Source organism: Larimichthys crocea, chromosome XXI (assembly GCF_000972845.2).
Source record: "Larimichthys crocea isolate SSNF chromosome XXI, L_crocea_2.0, whole genome shotgun sequence".
NCBI lineage: Eukaryota > Metazoa > Chordata > Actinopteri > Sciaenidae > Larimichthys > Larimichthys crocea.
Window position 1 is genome coordinate 11,447,945 of NC_040031.1, and position 20,218 is coordinate 11,468,162.

The 20,218-nt window shown below is 41.5% G+C and overlaps 1 protein-coding gene across 1 annotated transcript in view; it reads left to right on the forward strand.

The window, feature by feature from the left end:
* Nucleotides 1-5,483: 5,483 nt before the first annotated feature.
* pparab (peroxisome proliferator-activated receptor alpha b) overlaps nucleotides 5,484-20,218 on the forward strand; it is a 34,125-nt gene continuing 19,390 nt past the window's right edge. The window contains exons 1-2 of the mRNA XM_010733429.3: nucleotides 5,484-5,723; nucleotides 17,833-18,081. Of these exons, the coding sequence (XP_010731731.1) occupies nucleotides 17,874-18,081 (208 nt within the window). The 5' untranslated portion in view covers nucleotides 5,484-5,723; nucleotides 17,833-17,873. The remainder of the gene's footprint in view (nucleotides 5,724-17,832; nucleotides 18,082-20,218) is intronic.

The window sequence follows — 20,218 nt, forward strand, 5'->3', positions numbered from 1 at the left end:
TGAAATTATTTTTTCCTGTAACGAATATATATTGTATGTGTTCATATTTAGGTTTTCTGCACATAAAAACAATCCTAATATCATTAACCAGTTGGAGTATGTACAGCCACTTCAAGAAAAAAGCAGCTATCAGGCCTAACTCATTTATAGATGTGGTAAAAGCACCACCTAGTGGACGCTCAGTGGAGTCAATATTTTCCATAGACTGCATGTTTGCACTTTTATTGATTCAATATTGTCTCTGTTGGCTCCCACCAACACTTATCTTCAGGATCAATTCATCCGCCTGCTAATTTCTCGATTATTCATTTGTGAAATTGTGAAAAATAGCCATTACAGTTACCTAAAAAATCAAAGTTTATTCAACCATCAGTCCAAAGATATTCAACTTACAATCACAAGCAAATGCTCATATTTAAAAAGCTGGAACCAGTTAGATCATTAATGTATCATCAGAATAATTGTAGATTATTTTTCTGTGGATCAAATTTTCCCCATTAAAACAAAAATCAATCCTACAGATAGTCATTAGGGGAAAAATGGTATTTGGTCTTTATAAATAAAAGAATTAATAATTAATCAATTGATCAAACTGCTTCTTTATTGCAGGTTTTGAACCACAAACTCCATAGTTTCCAGTGTCAACAGGCTGCTTGTTTTTTGTTAAAAACTGGATCAGGACTGTGCCGAAGACGTAACCGTAACCTGCAGTTTTTCAGCAGTAGGTGGCAGCAGAGGTCCGACTGCTGTGAAACCTCAACATTGACCCACTTATTATACTTCAGTGGGTCATCATATTAACCCTTGTCAAATAAGGTACATGCCACTCACCTAAATACTTCAAGCTTATCCTATAAAAAGCTACAGTGGTACAGTATGAGACTGAAAACCGTGGACCCTTCGGGCTAAACTGAATATATATGTCATCGTGTCATCACATGTCATCCATACCAGAGGATAACACACAAAAGTAGTATAAATACTGACATATTTGGATTATTGTTGATTTCATTATGTCACAAAAGCTGCATGTTATGGCATGATTCAATTTGGAAAAACAGGCAAATTAAGTTGGGCAGTGGTGTTTCCCAAAGATTCTGAGGATGGGTGCCATCAAGTTTTTACTTCTTCACAGTCTGCTTTATTACAACCCAGTTCAGTTCAGGGACAGAGATGTTGTAAGGGAACGGTTCCGTTGTCATTATATTATCTAGATGATCTAGATGTGGAAAGCAGTCTGAGTCTCCCCTTAATTGGGAAACCAGCTGTTGTCCAGACAGAATGTCTTGACCATAACCCATTACTGGTTCTGTCTGCTCTCTTGAGTTGTGTTGCAACGAGCCGTATCTTCTGAGTCTAATATTTCTCCATGTCGTCCTCACGTGGAGAAATCACGCAGCAAGCTCGGTGCACTGCAGCTGACATCTGCGTGGGTGTACTGTACGCTTGAGATTCATCTGGTTTGACAAGATTTTCCGTTGATTGATTTTATATTCAGTGTTGAGTCGGACTGTGTTTCTCTCTGATCCTCTGGTCACAGAAACAACCAGCTGCAGTGTTTGAATCTAAATAACTACAGTTACTTAAATGCAACACTTCAATACACTCATACTTTCACTTACTTTACTGTCTTTCTCAATTGCTGCTACTTTATACTTGAACTCGATACTTTAAATATCATAAAAGTTTGACAAACAAGTCCAAACTCAGGGACACATTTGCTATTCTGGAGCTGATGAAGTTTGCTTCATTGTCTTGAGATTATTTCCAAGCTTGAGATTAGCTTTCATGGACTTGAAATGCTGTGGTTGAGATCAGCTTTTCTGTCAGCAGACCATCTCCATGAGAACCGAGTAAACTCCATTCACTGATCATATTCTATGAAAATGATACGGTGTGATTGAAACCTTCAGTAAGCAAGTAAGTCCACCTTGAATTTGGATTGTTGGTCAATTAAAAGTGAACCTTCATGTTTGTATGTAGTTACAAAAATCGCCATTTTACCCAACTACAACTTTATAATGCCACTTTAATGCATCACCAATACCAAAAGGGACATTTTTCTTTTCTGCATAGATACTTTGAGTATTTCTGTTGTGTGTTGTTACTCATTTCATATCCTAACACTTCCATAACTCTAATTGTTGTATATCTTTAGTCTGATGTTACATGGAGACGTTGACATTGCTATGGATCACACTGCAGACCATAGAGAGGCTGACTGAACCGAATCTTCCAATTACAGTCACCAGGATTTTACATTAAGAACCTGATGTTGTAAGGGAACTGCTTACTCTAACTCTAATTGCATACATTGCTGAACTAAGTGTGAGATTTAAGGGCATTATTTCATAGGACTGATGTCTGAGCTGAAATGAGCCATGAGCATAAATTCTTACTTCTCCTCTAGTTCTCTGTCTACATCCCCAATGTGCCAAGATCATTAAATCAACATTTCTGGTTCTTTCTATGCATTACTTCTGAAGAGAGTTGACTTTATGCAGTGAGTGTATGTGTTTGGAAATATGTAAGTACATTTACTTGCATATTGTAGATCAGTAGAGTAACAGTAATAGTTCAGAGGTAAATATTGTACTTACTTTTTACTTAATTTTTGATGTACTTTGCAAGTAACTATCAGCAAATTGGTTAATTTAGCTTCACATCAACCGACAAAAATCTTAAATAAAAATGTTACCTATGCTTTAGCTGATGCCTTATCACATGAGCAGAACTTCAAAGTTGTAAAGATTTTCTTTCTTCTACTACCTCGGTAAAGGATCTGAATACTGTGCCTGGAAGTGCTGAGTGTTCCTGTAGGTCGTGAGGGGGGGTCCACTGTGGTCCCAGGACTCATACAGACCAGCCAGTATCTGCTTCCAGGCCTTGAGCCAAGCTTTAGAGTGACGCCCCCACATTGCTTTGCCAAAGACGTGGACAGAATGTGATGGGGAGCTGCGAAGGGGAACGCGATGAGGAAAGAGAGCAGAGAGATGCAAACGGGGTCGCACACTCAGCATCTGGCGTGAGCTGGGAAAACAGAGCTGCTTCATTAATGGGCAGTTTGTTGCAACAGTTTGACTGGAAACCCTTACAACTTGGCCCCGTGTCAGCGTGCAAACACAATGTCTTCTCCAGCTGCCATGGGATTCTCCTAAAAAAAAGTGCATAGGTTTTTTATGTGCACAATTAGCAGGATCATGCACTGGTCAGCATCTCATAAACTATACTGTGCTGCCAAGGCATCTGGAAATTTAAAGGCGTGGTCTCTTTTGCTTTCGGATTTGAGAGAAAACTTGTTCTTGATCTTGTAGTTTCCACATGAGACGGCCTGTACACATGCAAACAAGTCATCCTGCATTCAAACACGTCAGTTTGAATGTTTGGATGTGTGCGTTTCATGCTACAGAATTATGTATATGCAGAATTTGACACGGTAAAGGCTGTTTTCTCATTCCTCTGATGAAAGGGAAGTTTCTTTGTGGACTGAATAAATTAGAAGACATCTTGCATCCAGATATTCAGATTCTGACGCTAAATAAATGTACATAGAGAGAGAAGGTGCAAATGTACTGGACTTGGTGGGAAAACATGTTAGATTCAAGTTATTAAAGTATTTTTTATATGTCTTAAATGTGTATGGAAGGACTCTTCATCAACAGAAGTGGGTTTGTGATGAGACAGAGGTCAATTTCTGGAGAAAATATGAACATAAATATCTATTCTCCTCAAATTTACCCCAAATTTTCTCCTTTGCTTCTTTTCAAAGAGATTTTCTCTTAATGTGGATAAACAATCTTATCATCATATATTTCTACTGACAAAGTTAATCAAAGCAGAGAGAGAGGGAGGCCTTATCTATTATTTGCATAGACAGTTCACAGCAACAAATCTGTGTATAGACACTGTCAGTGGTGGAAAGTCACAGTCAGTACTGAATACTTGTTGTACTAATACAGGGTACTTTCCACGTCTACAGCTATAGTTACGGATTTTGGATTTAGATTCCAGTTAATGAAATATGATGCATTGTTAGAGATTAAACTACCCACCAGTTTATCAAACATTTGAAATGATGTCTACCTTAAATAGCTACAACATTTTGTTTAACTTGATTTAAAATGATGTTATGTTATGTTGTTATGTTATGTCATGTTATGTCATGTCATGTCATGTCATGACATGACATGACATGTTATGTTATGTTGTGTCATGTCATGTCATGTTATGTTATGTTATGTCGTGTCATGTCATGTTATGTTATGTTATGTCATGTGATGTCATTTCATGTATGACGGTATGATGTTATGTTATGTTGTTATGTTATGTCATGTCATGTTATGTCGTGTTGTGTTATGTTATGTTGTGTCATGTGATGTCATTTCATATTATGTTATGTCGTGTCATGTCATATCATGTTATGTTATGTTATGTAGTGTCATGTTGTGTTATGTTATGTTATATTATAATGTCCTGCAATACGTTTACCTTTTGTACTTAAATACTTAGTAGTACTAGTAGTACTTGCACTTAATTCAGTATGCAGGACTTCTACTTATAACAGAGTGTTTTAATGATATGGTAGTGGAGCTGTTTGTCCATATGTGTAAGAGTCAAATTCCTTCTGTGTTACTGTTACCAGTTAAATATATTTTCATTTTAACACTGTTGTGCTTTTAACAGGTAAATCTCGTAAAACGTTCCACCTGAGAGGCCATGCTAAAGTATCACATTTAGAATTATACATTTGTAATAAACATTTGTATGTATTTTTTGAACAAACTTACACGACACACACACATCTTGCCAAAAGGTTAGGAATGCTTCTGAATAAAACAAAAAGTGATGTGGGGTGAGTTTCTAGGGAAGGCCTGTCTGAATTCTGTGTAAAAACAGAACAAGATGCTGGTATTTATACTTTCAGTATCAGTTTAGAGTCTGGATGTTTATAAAAGCATTTTTTGTGAAATAAATTCATTCTGATTATCTGCTTCTCGTTAAGTTTTATATCTTTTTTTTTTTTCAAAAAAATATGTTTCACAGCATTTGAAGTATTATCACTAGCTGTATACATCAGTTGTATTTACTTTTGTTCTGACTTGGTACTTAACTACATAATACTGTTGAAATTAGATCAAGAGGAAACACTTGGTTGGGTCATGTGAGGACAGTGTCATGTCAGTGTCTGCACGTTTTGCCAGCCTGTATCAGTTCAACGCTCTTTGTATTTGATCATCACCCTGCAGTGGATTGTCACTTTCCAACTTCTTTGCAATCAGTGCATTTTTGTTTCTTTGATTTTTTTTTCCAGCTTTGCACTGCAGCAAATTATTCTAAAGGGAGGAGGAGGTAAGTCTTCCGCTCCCCTCCTCTGTCATGGTTATAGGGGGCGTCCGTCTCAAGAGAAACTGCTGCGCGCTTTCTATTCGCTGAAACTATAGGTGTGTCAGGGGGGTGTGCGCCTCCTCTCCACCAGCTGTCACTCATGAGGTCACTTCCTGCGGGTGTGAGCTGCTCCATGGCTCTGCTTTGTATGGACATGGTGGGGGATTTTTGACAGCGGCAGCGCTGTTGGGAAACAAACAAGGACGTGGTCGGGGTCGGGGACTATTTTTTCTCCCCCTCTCTTGCTCGCTCCTCTCTCGATCTTGCACCGATCGCTTCTCAAACCTGCGAGATTTCCCGAGGATATGGCGTCTTCGGATTGGGCTGTCTGTCGTAAGGTAGATGTCTTTATTTGGCCTTTTATTTATTTATATATATATCTATATATATATATATATATATATATAAAGAAGTGCACCCTCCTGCAGCAGCTGAGAGACTATAGGAATTTTAATTTCATGCACAGAGCCTGGAAACAGATTTTTCACCCCCAGCTTTAGTATATTTGTATTTATTCATAAACCTGCACACGGCTGTTTTGCAGGGGCACATTAATAATTTTTTTCAGGATTATATAGCACCATTGTTATTGTATGCAGACAGGCTAATCTGATTTCACTTTGCACGCCTGCGCAGCTAAAGTGGCGCCTGCTCATTAAATGGGCAACATCTCTATTCATTAGCCAAGCCATGCACTCAACACAATGGCTGTTTATTGGCTCGTTTGCACGCCTTGTTATACTCCTAACAGCGCTCATGAAGATGCGTGTTGTTTATTAAGAAGGTCTGCGGTCAGCATGGTTCATGCACAGTGACAGTTGATGTCAATAACGCGTGATTAAAATCCTTTCAAAGTAATCAAGACTTGGGTCAGGTGTGAGACATGGTGCTCTTATTGTGAAACACCTGCATATACAACACTTGTATGTGGCCTCTAGAGTGTTTCCAAAGTGTGTCATCGAGCTCTTGACTTGGAATATGGCCTGGAAATCACAGAAGACAGGTGTTGAGTGGTTTTGCAGCACATCACTGTAAAAGCGCTACTAAACTACTAAAATAACCCCAAGGCATCCCTGTTCCACTCTGCTAGTGTGTGAACATTCCTGCCTGACAGAAGTGTGTCACAACAGTGGTTGGTTTCATTGATTATCCATTAACTAATTCCTATGGTTGTTTACCCCGCGAGAACGCCTGACTGATTTACCTCCACGCTGTTGTTTGGGGCAGAAACACATCCTCATATTTAGTTTACATCTGTATGACTGTGCGAACGCTTTCACGTTCTGCAGCTCAACTAATCATTTAGTCCCCCCTCTTGTTCTGAGAAAAGGAAATTTGACCCAAATCCTGCTTTACCTGTCCCTAAGCTATTCCCCTAAGCAATATCGGAATGCAGTGGTTATTTTCCTAGAAGTAGCAGGGTCCTGTGAGTAATGTTTGTTGTTTACACTTGTATCCTGTAACTGCCCCTTGCTTATTTGTTTCGGTTAAAATGCCTACACGCCCAAAGGGTTCCACCAAGTTTCATTTTTTTTCAGCTGTTTATTCTTTACATACCATAATCCACCTTCTAACATTATTATGTCATTATTGTATGTTTTTATTTAGCTTTTCTTGCATCACTTGCAAGATTTCATTCAGACCGACTAGATGCCACAGTGACATGCGTGTGATATGTGGTGGTTGAAGGTTTGTTTGTGTTGGCTTGAATTTTTTTAGTTATGATTGGAAAGTTGCTTGTGGAAGTGGAGATCTTTGCTGGCATGTTTCCTAAAAGTGAGACGTTGGAGGTGATCTGAAGACAGATCCTTTATTCTGCAGATACAGCTCAGCCCTCTGTGTATCAGGCTTTTACACGAGCCCCCCGTCTATTTACTAACCCTTAAAGACAGTTTGCACATTGACGTGGCATTTACCTTGGGATCAAAGGTCTTCACTGTACTTTTTTTTTTTTTTTTTTTTTCTGGTGAGGGTGGTTAAAACTCCATTACCAATGTTTGACGCATCCTCCATGTGATGGTGTCTTTTATTTGTGTTGACAGAGTAAAGCAAACATCAAGTTGAATGTTTGTCTCCCGCCTTAGACGGAAAAATAAATCACTTCACAGGCTAAAAATGTTCCAAAAGTTAATATCTAAAGCTGCATGCAAAATCAAATTTCATTAGATTTTTCTAAATACAAGTGGACAGGGCTACCGCAACAATCATTCGCTGAAAAATGAAAAGTTACATTGATTGCAGAAGTTTTTCATATTGCATTAGTAAGCGTTAACCCAAGCTCTAACCCTAAGGTGTGGTAAGTCTGCTATTGCTTACAATTCATCTTAAAGCTTAACGCTTAAAGCTATTGCAATCAGGAGACACAGTGAATTTGAGATAGTCTTATCTCTCATGCACAATGCATGTAAAATACAAACTGTCTGAACTCCTACCCCCTGCTCAAATAAGTGTTTTTCCCTTTTTGAGTCTCCCTTAAGGGGAGCTAGACCTGTCATTGTTTACTCCATAGCTAGATTCTGTACAGTTGTGCTGCTGCACTCGGGCATTTTTGTCTCCAGGAACCTGAGACCTGTAATCATTTTCAGCCTGGACGCATTCACAGCCTGGAGTGACAGCCTTTCGGAAGGTGAAAACAAAAACAGAGTGAACAAGGCATTGGAGTTTTCGCCTCTGTGCTTCTCAAACAGGACTTTCTGGTTCTGTTCTCAACAGCACAGTCTCAAGGGTTTATCATTTCTCTCTGTCATCGGACTATAGAGATGTATTGTATGTTTAGCAAACAAGAAACTTGTTCCACAGACCTATATTTCAAGTCACCAATGTTGGACACCAGTATTTCTCTAGAAATCCTTATTTATTTGTGCATTCAAAGTTGTAAATGTGACTCCACAAGACTCTTCTACCACCTGTAGACACAAGGTTCAGTGGTACCACTGCTTTGTTATCAGCTCTTTAGGGTCGAGGACCCTTTTGGTATTTCTCACCTGTGAGAGCAACCCCAAAGAAATAATTGTCTACAGGAAGTGGGTCTTGTGCTACTGTAGGGCAGGGTATGCTTGAAACGAATTGTTCGCACCTTCATGGATGTACAACCAAGTCCAGTTGCCCCAGAATGAATTACTCTCAAAGAACAAAGACCTGGACAACTGAGAACCTTTACAGATTAGTTTCTTCTAACCATATTTAAAGGCACACGTGGGGTTCACTCTCCTTGAAGAAATTTGTGGTGTTGCCTTACTTAAACGCAGGAAAAGAAGCAATGGAAAGGCGTGGAGGGAGGGAGGAGTTTCAGACATTGTTTGAGGACCCAAAAAGCTTTTTGTTTAACACCTTGATGCTGCATTCAAACCATTAATAGCACTCACGGAGCACCACCTCCTCATTCACTTCATTGAAGCCACCGACACAACCGGAACTTCAGAGGACTTGGACAAAAATAGCTCAACTTGGCTCAACTTATACCACAAAGCAGATAAAATATGTGCAAAAATATATTTCTCAGATGACTTTTTAACAGAAACACTTTCATTCTACTGTTTTCCTGCGCAGTCATCGTGATGAAGGATAAAATGATTGCCGCAGTGATGACCCTCCCGAGTTGTAAACATCCCTCCTCGTATTATGAACAGCTGACCAGTGTTTTGGTGTCTGATAACTTTAAATTTAAACCAGACTTCCTGGATCTTTTTTCACCCTCTGGTTGGTACCTGTAGTAACACACCCACGCCAAACCCCCACCAGTCTTTTTACGCTGCGCTATTTTCAATCTAAGCGTGGTCTTTAAGAGCTGTTTGTATTCACTTCTATGGTCTGTTTGTTTTGCAACTTGTGTCCTCTATAGCCCAGATTTAACCTTCACCTGAGCCAGGTCTATTCCCCTTTGAGCCTTCCTTATGGTAAAGTCCCTCTGGGTTGATTAGGATTGAGGCCCTCCAGTCAGATTTACAGTAAGCAGCTCTGGACAGGAGATTGTCTGTGTTAATGAGTGGGGAGGGATACCATATTCAAGCTAAATTTGTATGTTGAACCATGAGGGGACTTGACAGATCTCTCAAAGAAACGTCTTTCTCACCACAACCTCTTTGTCTCTCCCAAGTCTGAGTCTGGTCAGAAATCTCTTCAAGGTCCTGTTTGCCACCCCGTTTGTCGCCTGTTGTCTGTTTTGTTGAGGCAAAAAGGTGTGATCCTCATCCACGTGAGCCAAGGCCTGTAGAAATCCTCATCGATAACCCATCCCCAGTCTTATCTACGATCCCACCCTAATTGTATTACTGACAAAGCCCACTCTCTCTCAGCTTCACTCGTCAGCTCAGACAGAAACATCTTTATCTGTTTTAACCTCATTCGACTTTTCTTCTGTATACTGATTTCAGTCGTGCTTGTGTCGGTGTAACGGAGGTCTTTGACACTAGTATGGAAATCGAAAGTGCTTATTAACATGACAGATGACCACGCTAAAGGTTGAGACAGGGCAAAGATCAATTTCTTTAGGAATTTTGTGAAAAAAGCAACTTTAACCGTACTACGTATGCCAGCTGTGATTTTATGGGTATTGGTTACGTTTTATGAGGTGATGGTACAAAATACAAGTACAAAATGGAATGTGAACACCCTTTTCAGGATTTGCAGATTGCTGCTTGGGCTTAATAGTTGCAGAAGAGGGCCATTTTGAGATTTTTTTTTTGTCTCAGTGATCCCACTACCGAAGCAAATTAGTGCTGCTGTCACCAGGCCTGAGCGCTGCATGCCTCCCCAACACGTAGGCCGGTTTGGCAGCCTGAAAGGGGGAACTCAGGACTTCAGTGTCATGCTGGAAAATGTAATAAGATACACACAGCTGTCTGTGCAGAGAGAAATTCTTCCAGCTTCATGTTGTTCTCATCTCACTTTTGATGATTTCTGCTCTCCCACACACTATTGTCTTCCAAACAAAAACCATTTTTGGAAAGTCTTTGAGGAAAATCTCAATATTGTCGTGGTGTCCTCGGAGAAGGATGAAGACTTTCTGATGCCTTATTAACATGGACCATTTATTTTTTTTCCATTGCCGATTCATTTCTAAATTACTGTGATCGATTGTTCACTCTCCAATATTTCAGAGGTTTTGTCCACCTAACAATCCAAATTCCAATCAACTACAGTAACTGGAGCCAACAAAAGTTTGCATTTTCATAAACGCCTTATTAGCTATCAGTTGCCACAAATCATTCAGCCCCTAAGCCTTACTCTAGTTTAATATTTCTCCCAGAGTGATTTCTGCACATGTTGCACAATGCTTAAAATTTAAATGACCCCTGTAATGTTGTAAAAATACCCCTTGTGATGCTGTAGCACATGTACGGTCCTCCTAAATCAAGCCACGGGATGTAAAATGTTATACGTCTCATGGCAGTACTTTGTTCAAGATGATCTGTTAAAGTTCACAGAGCTACAGACTGAGAGCTTTGTCTGCTGTCCTGGTGTCACCATGTTGCCAGGTGGGGATGATGTATCTTGGCAAAGTCTAACGGGGCAGAGCAACTGGTAGAGCAGCACAGACTCACTTGAACATTCCCTTCTCTTTGGCACTAGCCATGACATCGACATTGTGCTGATCACACGTGATATTTTTATTTCTGGAGAAGGAGTTGGGTACCACTCCGCTCCTCTGTACCAATGTGTAGAGCATACTTGGACAGTGTATTCAAACTTAGAAACTTCTGAGGGCTAGAATTGAATTTCCTTCAATCTAAAAATGTTTTACACATGCTTGCATGTCCGTTATGGAGTCAGAGTTATATCTGCTGCACGCATCAGGGATGGCAGTAGCTCAGTGTGTAGGGACTGGGCTGTTTGAAGTCCAGCATGGTATGGAGCGTTGGCTGGTAGCTGGAGAGGTGCAAGTTCACTGCACTGCCAAGGAGCCCTTGAGCAAGGCATCAAACCCCTAACTGCTCCTTCTTCTTCTTATCACCGAACACTGTAATCTTTGCCAGCACGGTATGAGTACATGATTGTGCATTGTTACTCATGAAGGAACCTTATGCTGTTGTTGTCCCAGTTTAATATGCAAGTGTCGCTTTCTGTCTTGTTACCCCAGCCCTACATTGGCACACAAAGTGATAAAAACAGCTGGAAAGGATTGCAGCAGTTTCCCCACTCTGAAGCTTGCAGTTTGGACGTACTGCAGGGAGGTTTTGTAATGGTGGCCTGCGTGATCCTTGTGTCAGATTTGGAAATAGGCAGAAAGTGGCAGCCAGGAGCCAGCATTTGGCAACGAATGACGGTGTTGCCTAAGGACAGTGCAGTTAGGACAGTTAGCGATTGATGATTTTAGAAGTTAGGCTGGAGCCACACGCTGTTCCTGCCAGTTGTTCAGCTGCAAATACATCTAACACACTGTGGGAGCATGTTAAGCTGAGGCTATACTGCAGGTCAAGGTCATATAGCAGCTGTGACACTTCCTCCATATGACCTGATGCATCGGACTCCATCCAAAGCAATACAAACAGGCTTTAGTCTTATTATTGAAGTATATCAAATCCAATATTTTCTGATGACGCTGTCTTGCAATCAGATTTATGCTTTTAAACAAACACTTCATAAATTTCTATTGCTCAAGACTTCAGCATGTGGCCATATTGGCTTTCAGTGTCAAACACGTTATTGGATACTAATATCTATCTAATGCTTGTGGAGAAAAGAGCCACAAGTAAACAGTCAATAAATCAGTCTCATCCCGAGAAACTAAATATTTGGAGATGATGGCAACTAGTCAAGTTGAAATTTGAGAAGAAATATCTAAATGCATGTTTCTAAAAATATTTAATTTGCTGAAAATGAACATTTAAAATATTAATAAGTTACCAGGAAACGTCTAGCTTTATTTACAGGTCATTAGTTATTCATCAACATAGCAGTCTATGTTTATTTCTTTGCCTTTTTTTTTTTTTTTAGCAAATCGAGAAAGTCACCACAAATTTCACCATGTGGTTGTTTTGGCTCCACAACACACACATGCAGGCACACTTTCCACCACGTAATGGTGTGCTATAAACAGCCAGTGTGAAGGGTCGGGTCACCACAGACCTTGAGGTAACGTGATACACTGTCACATTGCACCTTCTGCGGTGTTTTATGGTCACATTGTGTGGGCCGGGTCTTGTGAGCGTGTGTGCTAACATTTAATTATTATTTTGACACTGAACACGCTGTCAGTGTAGAGGTCAGAGTCCACTTGGTGGTTTATGTAACTTACTGTTTTAGTTTTCAACTCAGCGTGCAGTGCAGTGGGCGTTTAATACGCAGACAGTAACACTTGTCCTCACATAGCATGCAGACAATAACTCCTGTGGTTGAAGAATATGATGCATACTAAAATATGAAAACATAAACCAGCTAAAATACCTTTTATTAAGATTTCTTTTCTTTTTTTTTTTTAGAAGAAGAAAAATAACAGGATGGTTCAAAAATGGATGCAAATATTTCCTGGTAACTTCCCTGTCTGTAATGAAACTGTTGAGACAAGCTGTAATCATTTCTGCTTTCATATCACTAAAGCATGACGCTAAGACTAAAGCAGAAGGCACTGTTGACATTTAGATCTCATTTGGCGGTCTGAACGATGGTGTTAATGGTTTTATTATGTCTGACTGGCCATGTTGGCCAAATATTTAAAGAACAACGGCGCTGATTTTGCATGTCTTGTATCTTACCAACCGATCAGGTACAATTAAAATATAATATACTTGATTTGTAGTATAGGCAAAGTTACATTTCTGTTGTAATGCAGTAAGATTAATGCATCTAAATTATAAGCCTTTATAGCATTTGAAATAGGTCATACGATGTTTGTTTTTTTTTTGTGCAAATTTGCAAACACAAGTCTAAAAATATCAGACAAACTTTGTTGTGTAATGTACATTTAGGTGCCGTTCACCCTAAATGACAAGGTAAGTGACCAGAACGATTGAACTGCTCGATGTCATAAGGTTCATCTGTCTCAGACTACAGCTAAAGTCCAATTACTTCCCCGGCCTGTACTTTGGTCAATCACCATAACGATAAGAGGGCGCCGGCCAGCATATCAGCCCCGAGTGATAAAGGTTCACTTGAGTGTTTACACATGCGGGCACGGTCTAGGCTGAGCTCATAGAGTGAACTCTTCAAACAAATGGACAGGCGGAGCTGATGGGACAGCCCCCATCAGCCCATATTTCTGCTCTAAGACCACCGTTATGTTCCCTGGGGCCCTTCTTCTAACAGGTCTGTCAGCACTCAGACCACAGGATTGGTGGATTAAACATTAACCTGTGGTCCCCTTCTCCCAGACAAACACACAAACACACACACACACACACACACACATACTGAATGATCATACAAACTCTTTGGTAGCGCTGGATGTCATATTGTCAGAGACCAAAGGCGCATGGACGATTTCAAGTTCTTGCATGAGGAAGGTAGGGTGTCATTGGGTTTTTATATTCTGTAAAGTATAACTACCAACTGCCTTTAGGAAAAAAACACTTTTTATAGACAGGTAGCGATACAGGTTTTATTCTAGCACACATAGTACTTGAGCAATTTATCTTATCTCCTCTCGTTGCCAAGGTGTGTTCTCCTACATTGTTTTTTTTCCACGCCTTGGCAGGACAAGCCCGTACACACCTCTAATATTTTGCCAGCTGTATCGGAGTGTTCTTGTCAACATTGTTTTGGAGCTTCATTGGAAGGCCTAGATTAAAAAAATACTTAATTATCGAGGGCGTGTGACGGAAGCAGAAGCTTGCGTGGATGCCGCAGGATGAGATTGTAATTAATTAGACAACTTGAGTGATGGATATCACCATTGACAACGTCAGCTCAACAGTCCAGGTGATTTGTAGATGAATTTTTGTTGAAGGTTTTAGACAGCTGTGTAAACTAACTTCATGCTGTTCTATGTCCTTTTCCTGTTGGGAGTGTAGGAGGCTGTCTACATGCCTGGCTCAGAGCATGTTTATCTGCCTCAGCCAGAGCTTACTAGCAGCTTCATGCCCTGCCTGCCTAATGTGGGTCTCAACCGCAGTGGATGAGCGGGGGGCTGGGTGAACATGCTTAGCAAACTGTGCAGAAATCCATCGGACTGTATGGATTATTTATGCTCCCTTCCTACATCCGGCTCAGTGATCATCAGTACAGACGTACCAACACACAAGTCTGTGATGGGATTTATTGATTTGAATGATGTTGAGTTAAATTCCAGTGGTAGGAGCTCGTATCCGCCTGCTCACGTCTGCTGCACACCAGCCGCGGCTGATTTCAAAGCGTGATCCGCGTTTCGACATTGCCGTGACATCGTCATGGCGACCTTGATGGCTCTCAGTTAGTGGTCTTTTGTCAGTGTAACCTCCCCTCATCCCTTTTTTTGGAGAGTAACCCCAAACCTAACCCACACAAACACGTATGACCTTGCACATCTTCCTCTCAGTGTGCGCAGTTGCCCCTCAGCAGGCTTGGTTGAGTGAGCACAAGAGAGGTCTTGACCTCGATGGACAAAGGCTTGCTGTTACCCTAGGAACCGCTGTTTTCTTTCTCTCTCCCTCTCTCTCTGCGTCACTTGCTCACTCTGTCTCTCGCATTGCTGATAAAGACCCTGTAATGTAGCTTAACTGGCATTCCTCTCCACCCCCAGTGTCCCTTTCTGTCTTTTCTCTGTCTCAATCCATGAAACCTGTGCAGCCCGCAGTTAGGCGTCTCTGAGTGTTTACATTCTCGTGTTATGTTGGTGGGAACACAAGGTTAGTTATTTAAATGGAAGGTCATGCGTGCAAGTGTGTTGACACATAGTGTGTCAGCAAAAATATGCATAGATAAACTCAGAAACTTTTTACTGAACTCTGGATTTTGTCATACTCCCCAGCCCAAAATGTGTCTCATCTTATCATAGATAATAATTTACCAGGTTAAAGGAGTGTTGTCTGAACAGACAGCATGGGTGTCAGTGAAGCTGTAGCCAAGAGTATCCTTTTATTTTTCCCCATTGAAGCAGTATTGTAATGAGACAGTGCTGAGTGAAGTGAGTGTATGGAGCAGGATGTCCCCTCTAAAGGAAGACCCTGAAGGTCAGGAGCTAGAGGCTGAATGCTAAAGAGGTTTGCTTTATCCTTGCAGTGCTAACACTGCCTCCATTCAGAATTACAAGTGTATTGTAAAGTGAGTAAAGCGGCCCACTCACATGCCAGGCTTCTTTTCATGTCGTCTAGAGTAGTGTTTTTAGAGGGTGGGAATCTACATGGTCTCTACCGTTAGGTTCAATTTAGGTCATCTGTGCTGGGAGTTCATTGGGATTTTTCTGTCTTTCTTGATGCTTTTATGTCTTTCCCAACGGCTCCTGACCATAGACTGTATAAAACATGGACATAGTCTCCATGCCATCACCCCACAGGTTTCTAAAGTGCTGCTTTGAGGCTCAGAGTGTGGTAGCTCGGGCCTCTACCATCTCGACAGTCCTGCCTCGACTGGCTCCTGGCTAATCCAAAAATGGGCAAAGGCGTGGAGCATGGGTGGAGCTGAGGCCGCATAAATGAAGCCTGGTTGTTCAAACAACCTCAGCACGGTGCCATAAACATGGAAATGAGCTATAGCGTCAAGTGGCAGTTTCAGGGAACTGCAGTCTTTGGCACTTGAGCGAAGGTTGCCACTACAGAGTTTTCAGGAGACGTTACGATGTCAGATTTTCAAAATGCTTCGCCTCCATGTGTCAGAACAGGCATTCCAACTGGATCATAAATCTCCCTCTCTGTTTGCAAAAGCTTAAGTGTGCTGAGACATTTCTTTTCAGTGCAGGAGCAGTTAGGCTTTTTTCATTTTCATTTTTTTGCCATGTGCGGTCGACGAGGCTCTAAACTAAGCAACAAGAACTCCCAACAACTCATATTTCTATTAGACAATGTGCTCTGTGATGTTTAAGGGATGGCTCATCTATCGCTCTATCGCATGGCTGGACTTTGATCCAGGTCTCATTGTTACAGATTTTCATCGTTAGCAGCCACATAACATCACGTTTATTCAATCTCTTGTGTTTGTCTTCATCACCGAAGGTGATCATACAAATGATCTGTAGTTTCAATGGCTGTGCAGTCATTCCTGTTATTAGATCTTTAAAATAGAATCACAGGGAGCACTGAGGTCAAACATTTTGAGCATGCGGTCAATCCCTCGTCTCAGCAGCCCACCGTTACATTACACACTATTGGGTTCGTTAAGGTTAAACTAAAGGCAGTCATGTGTAAAGGTGTGTAGTGGCTGAGAACAACCAGCAGCTGTTGCCTTATAGCCACATAACCAGCCTCACCCCCAACCGTCCACCCTCCCTCATTTGATGTTCTTAGCAGGGCCTGATGGAAAGGGCTTACTGAAGACTGACCTAGTTTACATGCTGATGTCTGGAGTCCTAATATGCAAAATGAGGTTCTCTCCTGTCGCCAAGCTTAGCCATCAAGATGAGACCGCTTCTTCTTCTTCTTCTTCTGCTGTACTTCCATGTGTATCCCATAGCTCCTCCCAGTTCCCACTATGCAATTCAGCAAAATCTCATCTATCAACTGCACAAGCCAGTCTGTCATGTCTCCTCTAGCCAACCCCAGACCCAGGCCTTGCTGTCACAGTGCAGCCTAAGCCAGCCCAGTGACCTACATTCATCCCTCCACATGTCTCTAAAGCCTCCCCTCTCAGCCTCTCTCTGTCCTCCCTGTCTTTCTCTTTCTGCAGCACTGTGAGGTTTGCGAGGATAAGGTTACTGTATTTAGAGTGAATAGCTCAGAGGAGTGGACAGGGTCTGTGTTGTGTCATAAGATACTCTGAGTCCTTCATTCCTTTACTGCACGCTGACCCATAGCAACATGCAGCACCTGTTGGTGTGAGTGGCCACACGTTGCATCAGCAGTACTCAGTAGACCTGAATGCGTTATGTGCACTGAAAGACTGGAAGCAGTGCTACTCCGCGGTGTTGATGTTGATAATGATGTTATCAGTTTGTAGGCATGCTGCCACGTGGTGGTTTTGACTGAAATGTCTCAACAACTCTTGGACGGATTGCGCTGACATTTTGTACAGACTTCCATGTCCCTCTCAGGATGAACTGTAATCACTTTGGTGATCCCTTGACTTCATATTTTGCACCATCGTCAGGTCAAAGTTTTTATTTGTCCAGTACCACAAACTTTGATTCATGTCCAAATGCCTGCACGGCCAAAAGACATGCTGTGCTAACACGTGAAGGTGGTGGATATTACATCTGCTAAATTGTCATTGTGAGTGTATTATCATGCTGATGTTGGCATTAGCACAAAACGCACTTTCAGTCTCTATAAATTCAGACATGGGTGACCTTGGTGATGAATTATCATCTTGTCCTTTTCTGTCATCTCCTTGACCTCTTTGTCTTTCCCCCCATCTCCCAACCCCCTTGTCTTCTGTCTCCAGTCTGATGAGTGAGAGTGCCGGCATCCCGCTCCTCCACCGCAATGGTCGACATGGAGAGCCACTACCATCCCCCTTCGCCCTTGGAGGACTCGGTGTTGGGCAGCCCCCTGTGCGCCGATGACGACTTCATTGGCGGCATGGAGGAGCTCCAGGACATCTCCCAGTCCATCAACAACAACACCCTCAACTCCCTTGATGTCCCCGAATACCAGTCCTCCAGCAATGGCTCTGAAAGTTCCACTGTTCTAGGTGAACTTACATTAAGACTGAATTGAAATGATCACTTGAGGTTATTGATACTACTGCTACTACTACTATTGCTTGACAGTTTTCAAAGTGTGCCCGGGAGCACACTGTAATCTTCTTGACATTGTTGTTGTTGAGCAGGGGTCCCTCAGTTTAGCCCCTTAATCCCTAATTTGCTTCAACTGAACGCTCAGGGAGGACATACACTTCAGCTAATTTAACCTCTTGCCTTAACCTACAACAAAGCTGCCCTCCAATCCTTTGACAGCCCCTTCTTTAATCATATTGTCCGATTCATCTACTTTTTTTTTTCTTAACCCTGTTAGGCAATCGTACCTTGATCTTAATCAGTTTGTCCTTGTCGCTTTACCGAGTTTACCGAGTGTCATGGTGCATTTCCCTGCCAATACCGTGCATACTTTTCTTTTCTCTCTTTCCTTATCTACCTCTTATTTTCTATGCTCCCTTGTTTTACGTCTCAGCCCTTGTCCACGGCCCATATTCAATGAGGAATTTACACATTCCTCAGCCACTGTGCGCCACCCTTAGGAAATATCCATTTTTTCTCTGTGAACAAAAAAAACATGTGTATATGTAGGGTATTTATACCAAAATATTCAACAAGTGAAGAAGCCATAAAGTGTCCAGAAAGATAAACATGTAATGGAAGAATACAGGGTGTGAATGAGAAAGAAGGAAGGAAAGAAGAGAGGGAAGTATGGGGAGAAAGCGTCACGGAAACATTTGATGATGTCATGGAAAAGTCAGTCAGAGGGTGTTTTATGGGTGTTTGGGAGTGTTAGCAGTGAGAGACAGGGGCAGAAGAAACACTCGCATGCTTTTCCTGACCACAGTTAGTTGGAACATGTGTACTTGCACCAGACAGGAACCAAGCTCCAGGTCCGCTGCCAAATGCTGCTTATCCCTGTTCTGGCGTACTTCGCCCAACTCATGTGGCTTGACTTAGTGCCACCGTTTAGTACCATTTTATCTTTTCTATTTGTGTACCAAGAAAATTCTACCGACCATGTTCCCTTCACAAGGTGGAAATAGAAAACTGTTGGCAACCTATGGCAAGCCCCATGATCTGTTGTCCTCTGGAAGATCAGTACTACTCCAATGCTGTCTGTGACAGGCGAAGAGGTCAGACAAATTCCAGTAATTTTTTGCTGGAGGAAAGCTGAAACTGCAACAAAGTGTGATAGAGTATTAATTGTCATACTTGTATTACATAGTCTGCACGCTCCATGCGTGAAATTGAACACCGCAAACACCCGTTTATCGAGTTTCACCAGGAATGGGAAATAGTCATAGGAATGTTTGAAATGAACTTGTTCATGCAAAGTGTGATCTAATCGCGAGGCAAGACAGTTTAGAGATGAGCTGTGATCATAGAGAGAGCGGAGAGTGATAAATAGTACAAATAGGGATAACCACACACTTTTGGACAGCGTTAGAAAAACTATAGAATTAGTGATATAAAGAATAAAAAAATTTAAATTCTTGTATGCTCTCACTTTCCCACAGTTGCCGCTACTGTGAAGTAGGCATGACAGTCGATTTCAGAGAGCTAAAACTCAAACCCAAATTTCGACATTAGGAGGTTGTGAGGGTTTGACGTCCTGACAACCAACCGATGGCTGTGATCTACAGGAAATGCAGCGTGCAGTCACCCAGTTGTGTTTCATGCCTTCTTGAGGAAACTGTGGCACAAAATGTGGATTAAACATTTGTGACAGTTCAGATTGTTGAAGCCATGAGGAGCTTTAGTGCTATAACGAGGACTTGGCAGTTATCTTAATGGTTTTCCATGCACAAGGCAAATACACAGGTGTGCACATTCTCTAAACACGTGATCATGAGAATGATTGTAGGTACACAACAATGGAAATTATACATTCTGACATACTTTGTATGTTTGTGTGCCTACTTTTACATCACATATCATTATACCATGTGTGTGGGCGAATAAGATCCATCGTCTCATCTGATTGAATAGGCATTGGCGAGTGGCTGAACTAGATGAAACAAAATGATGTCTTTCCTTTAAAAAACAAAACAAAAGCTAAGATGCTTGTTCTTCTCATCTGACTGCAGGAGAAAACATGCATGTGTTTGAGGATTTCTTGGCAGAAAGGGC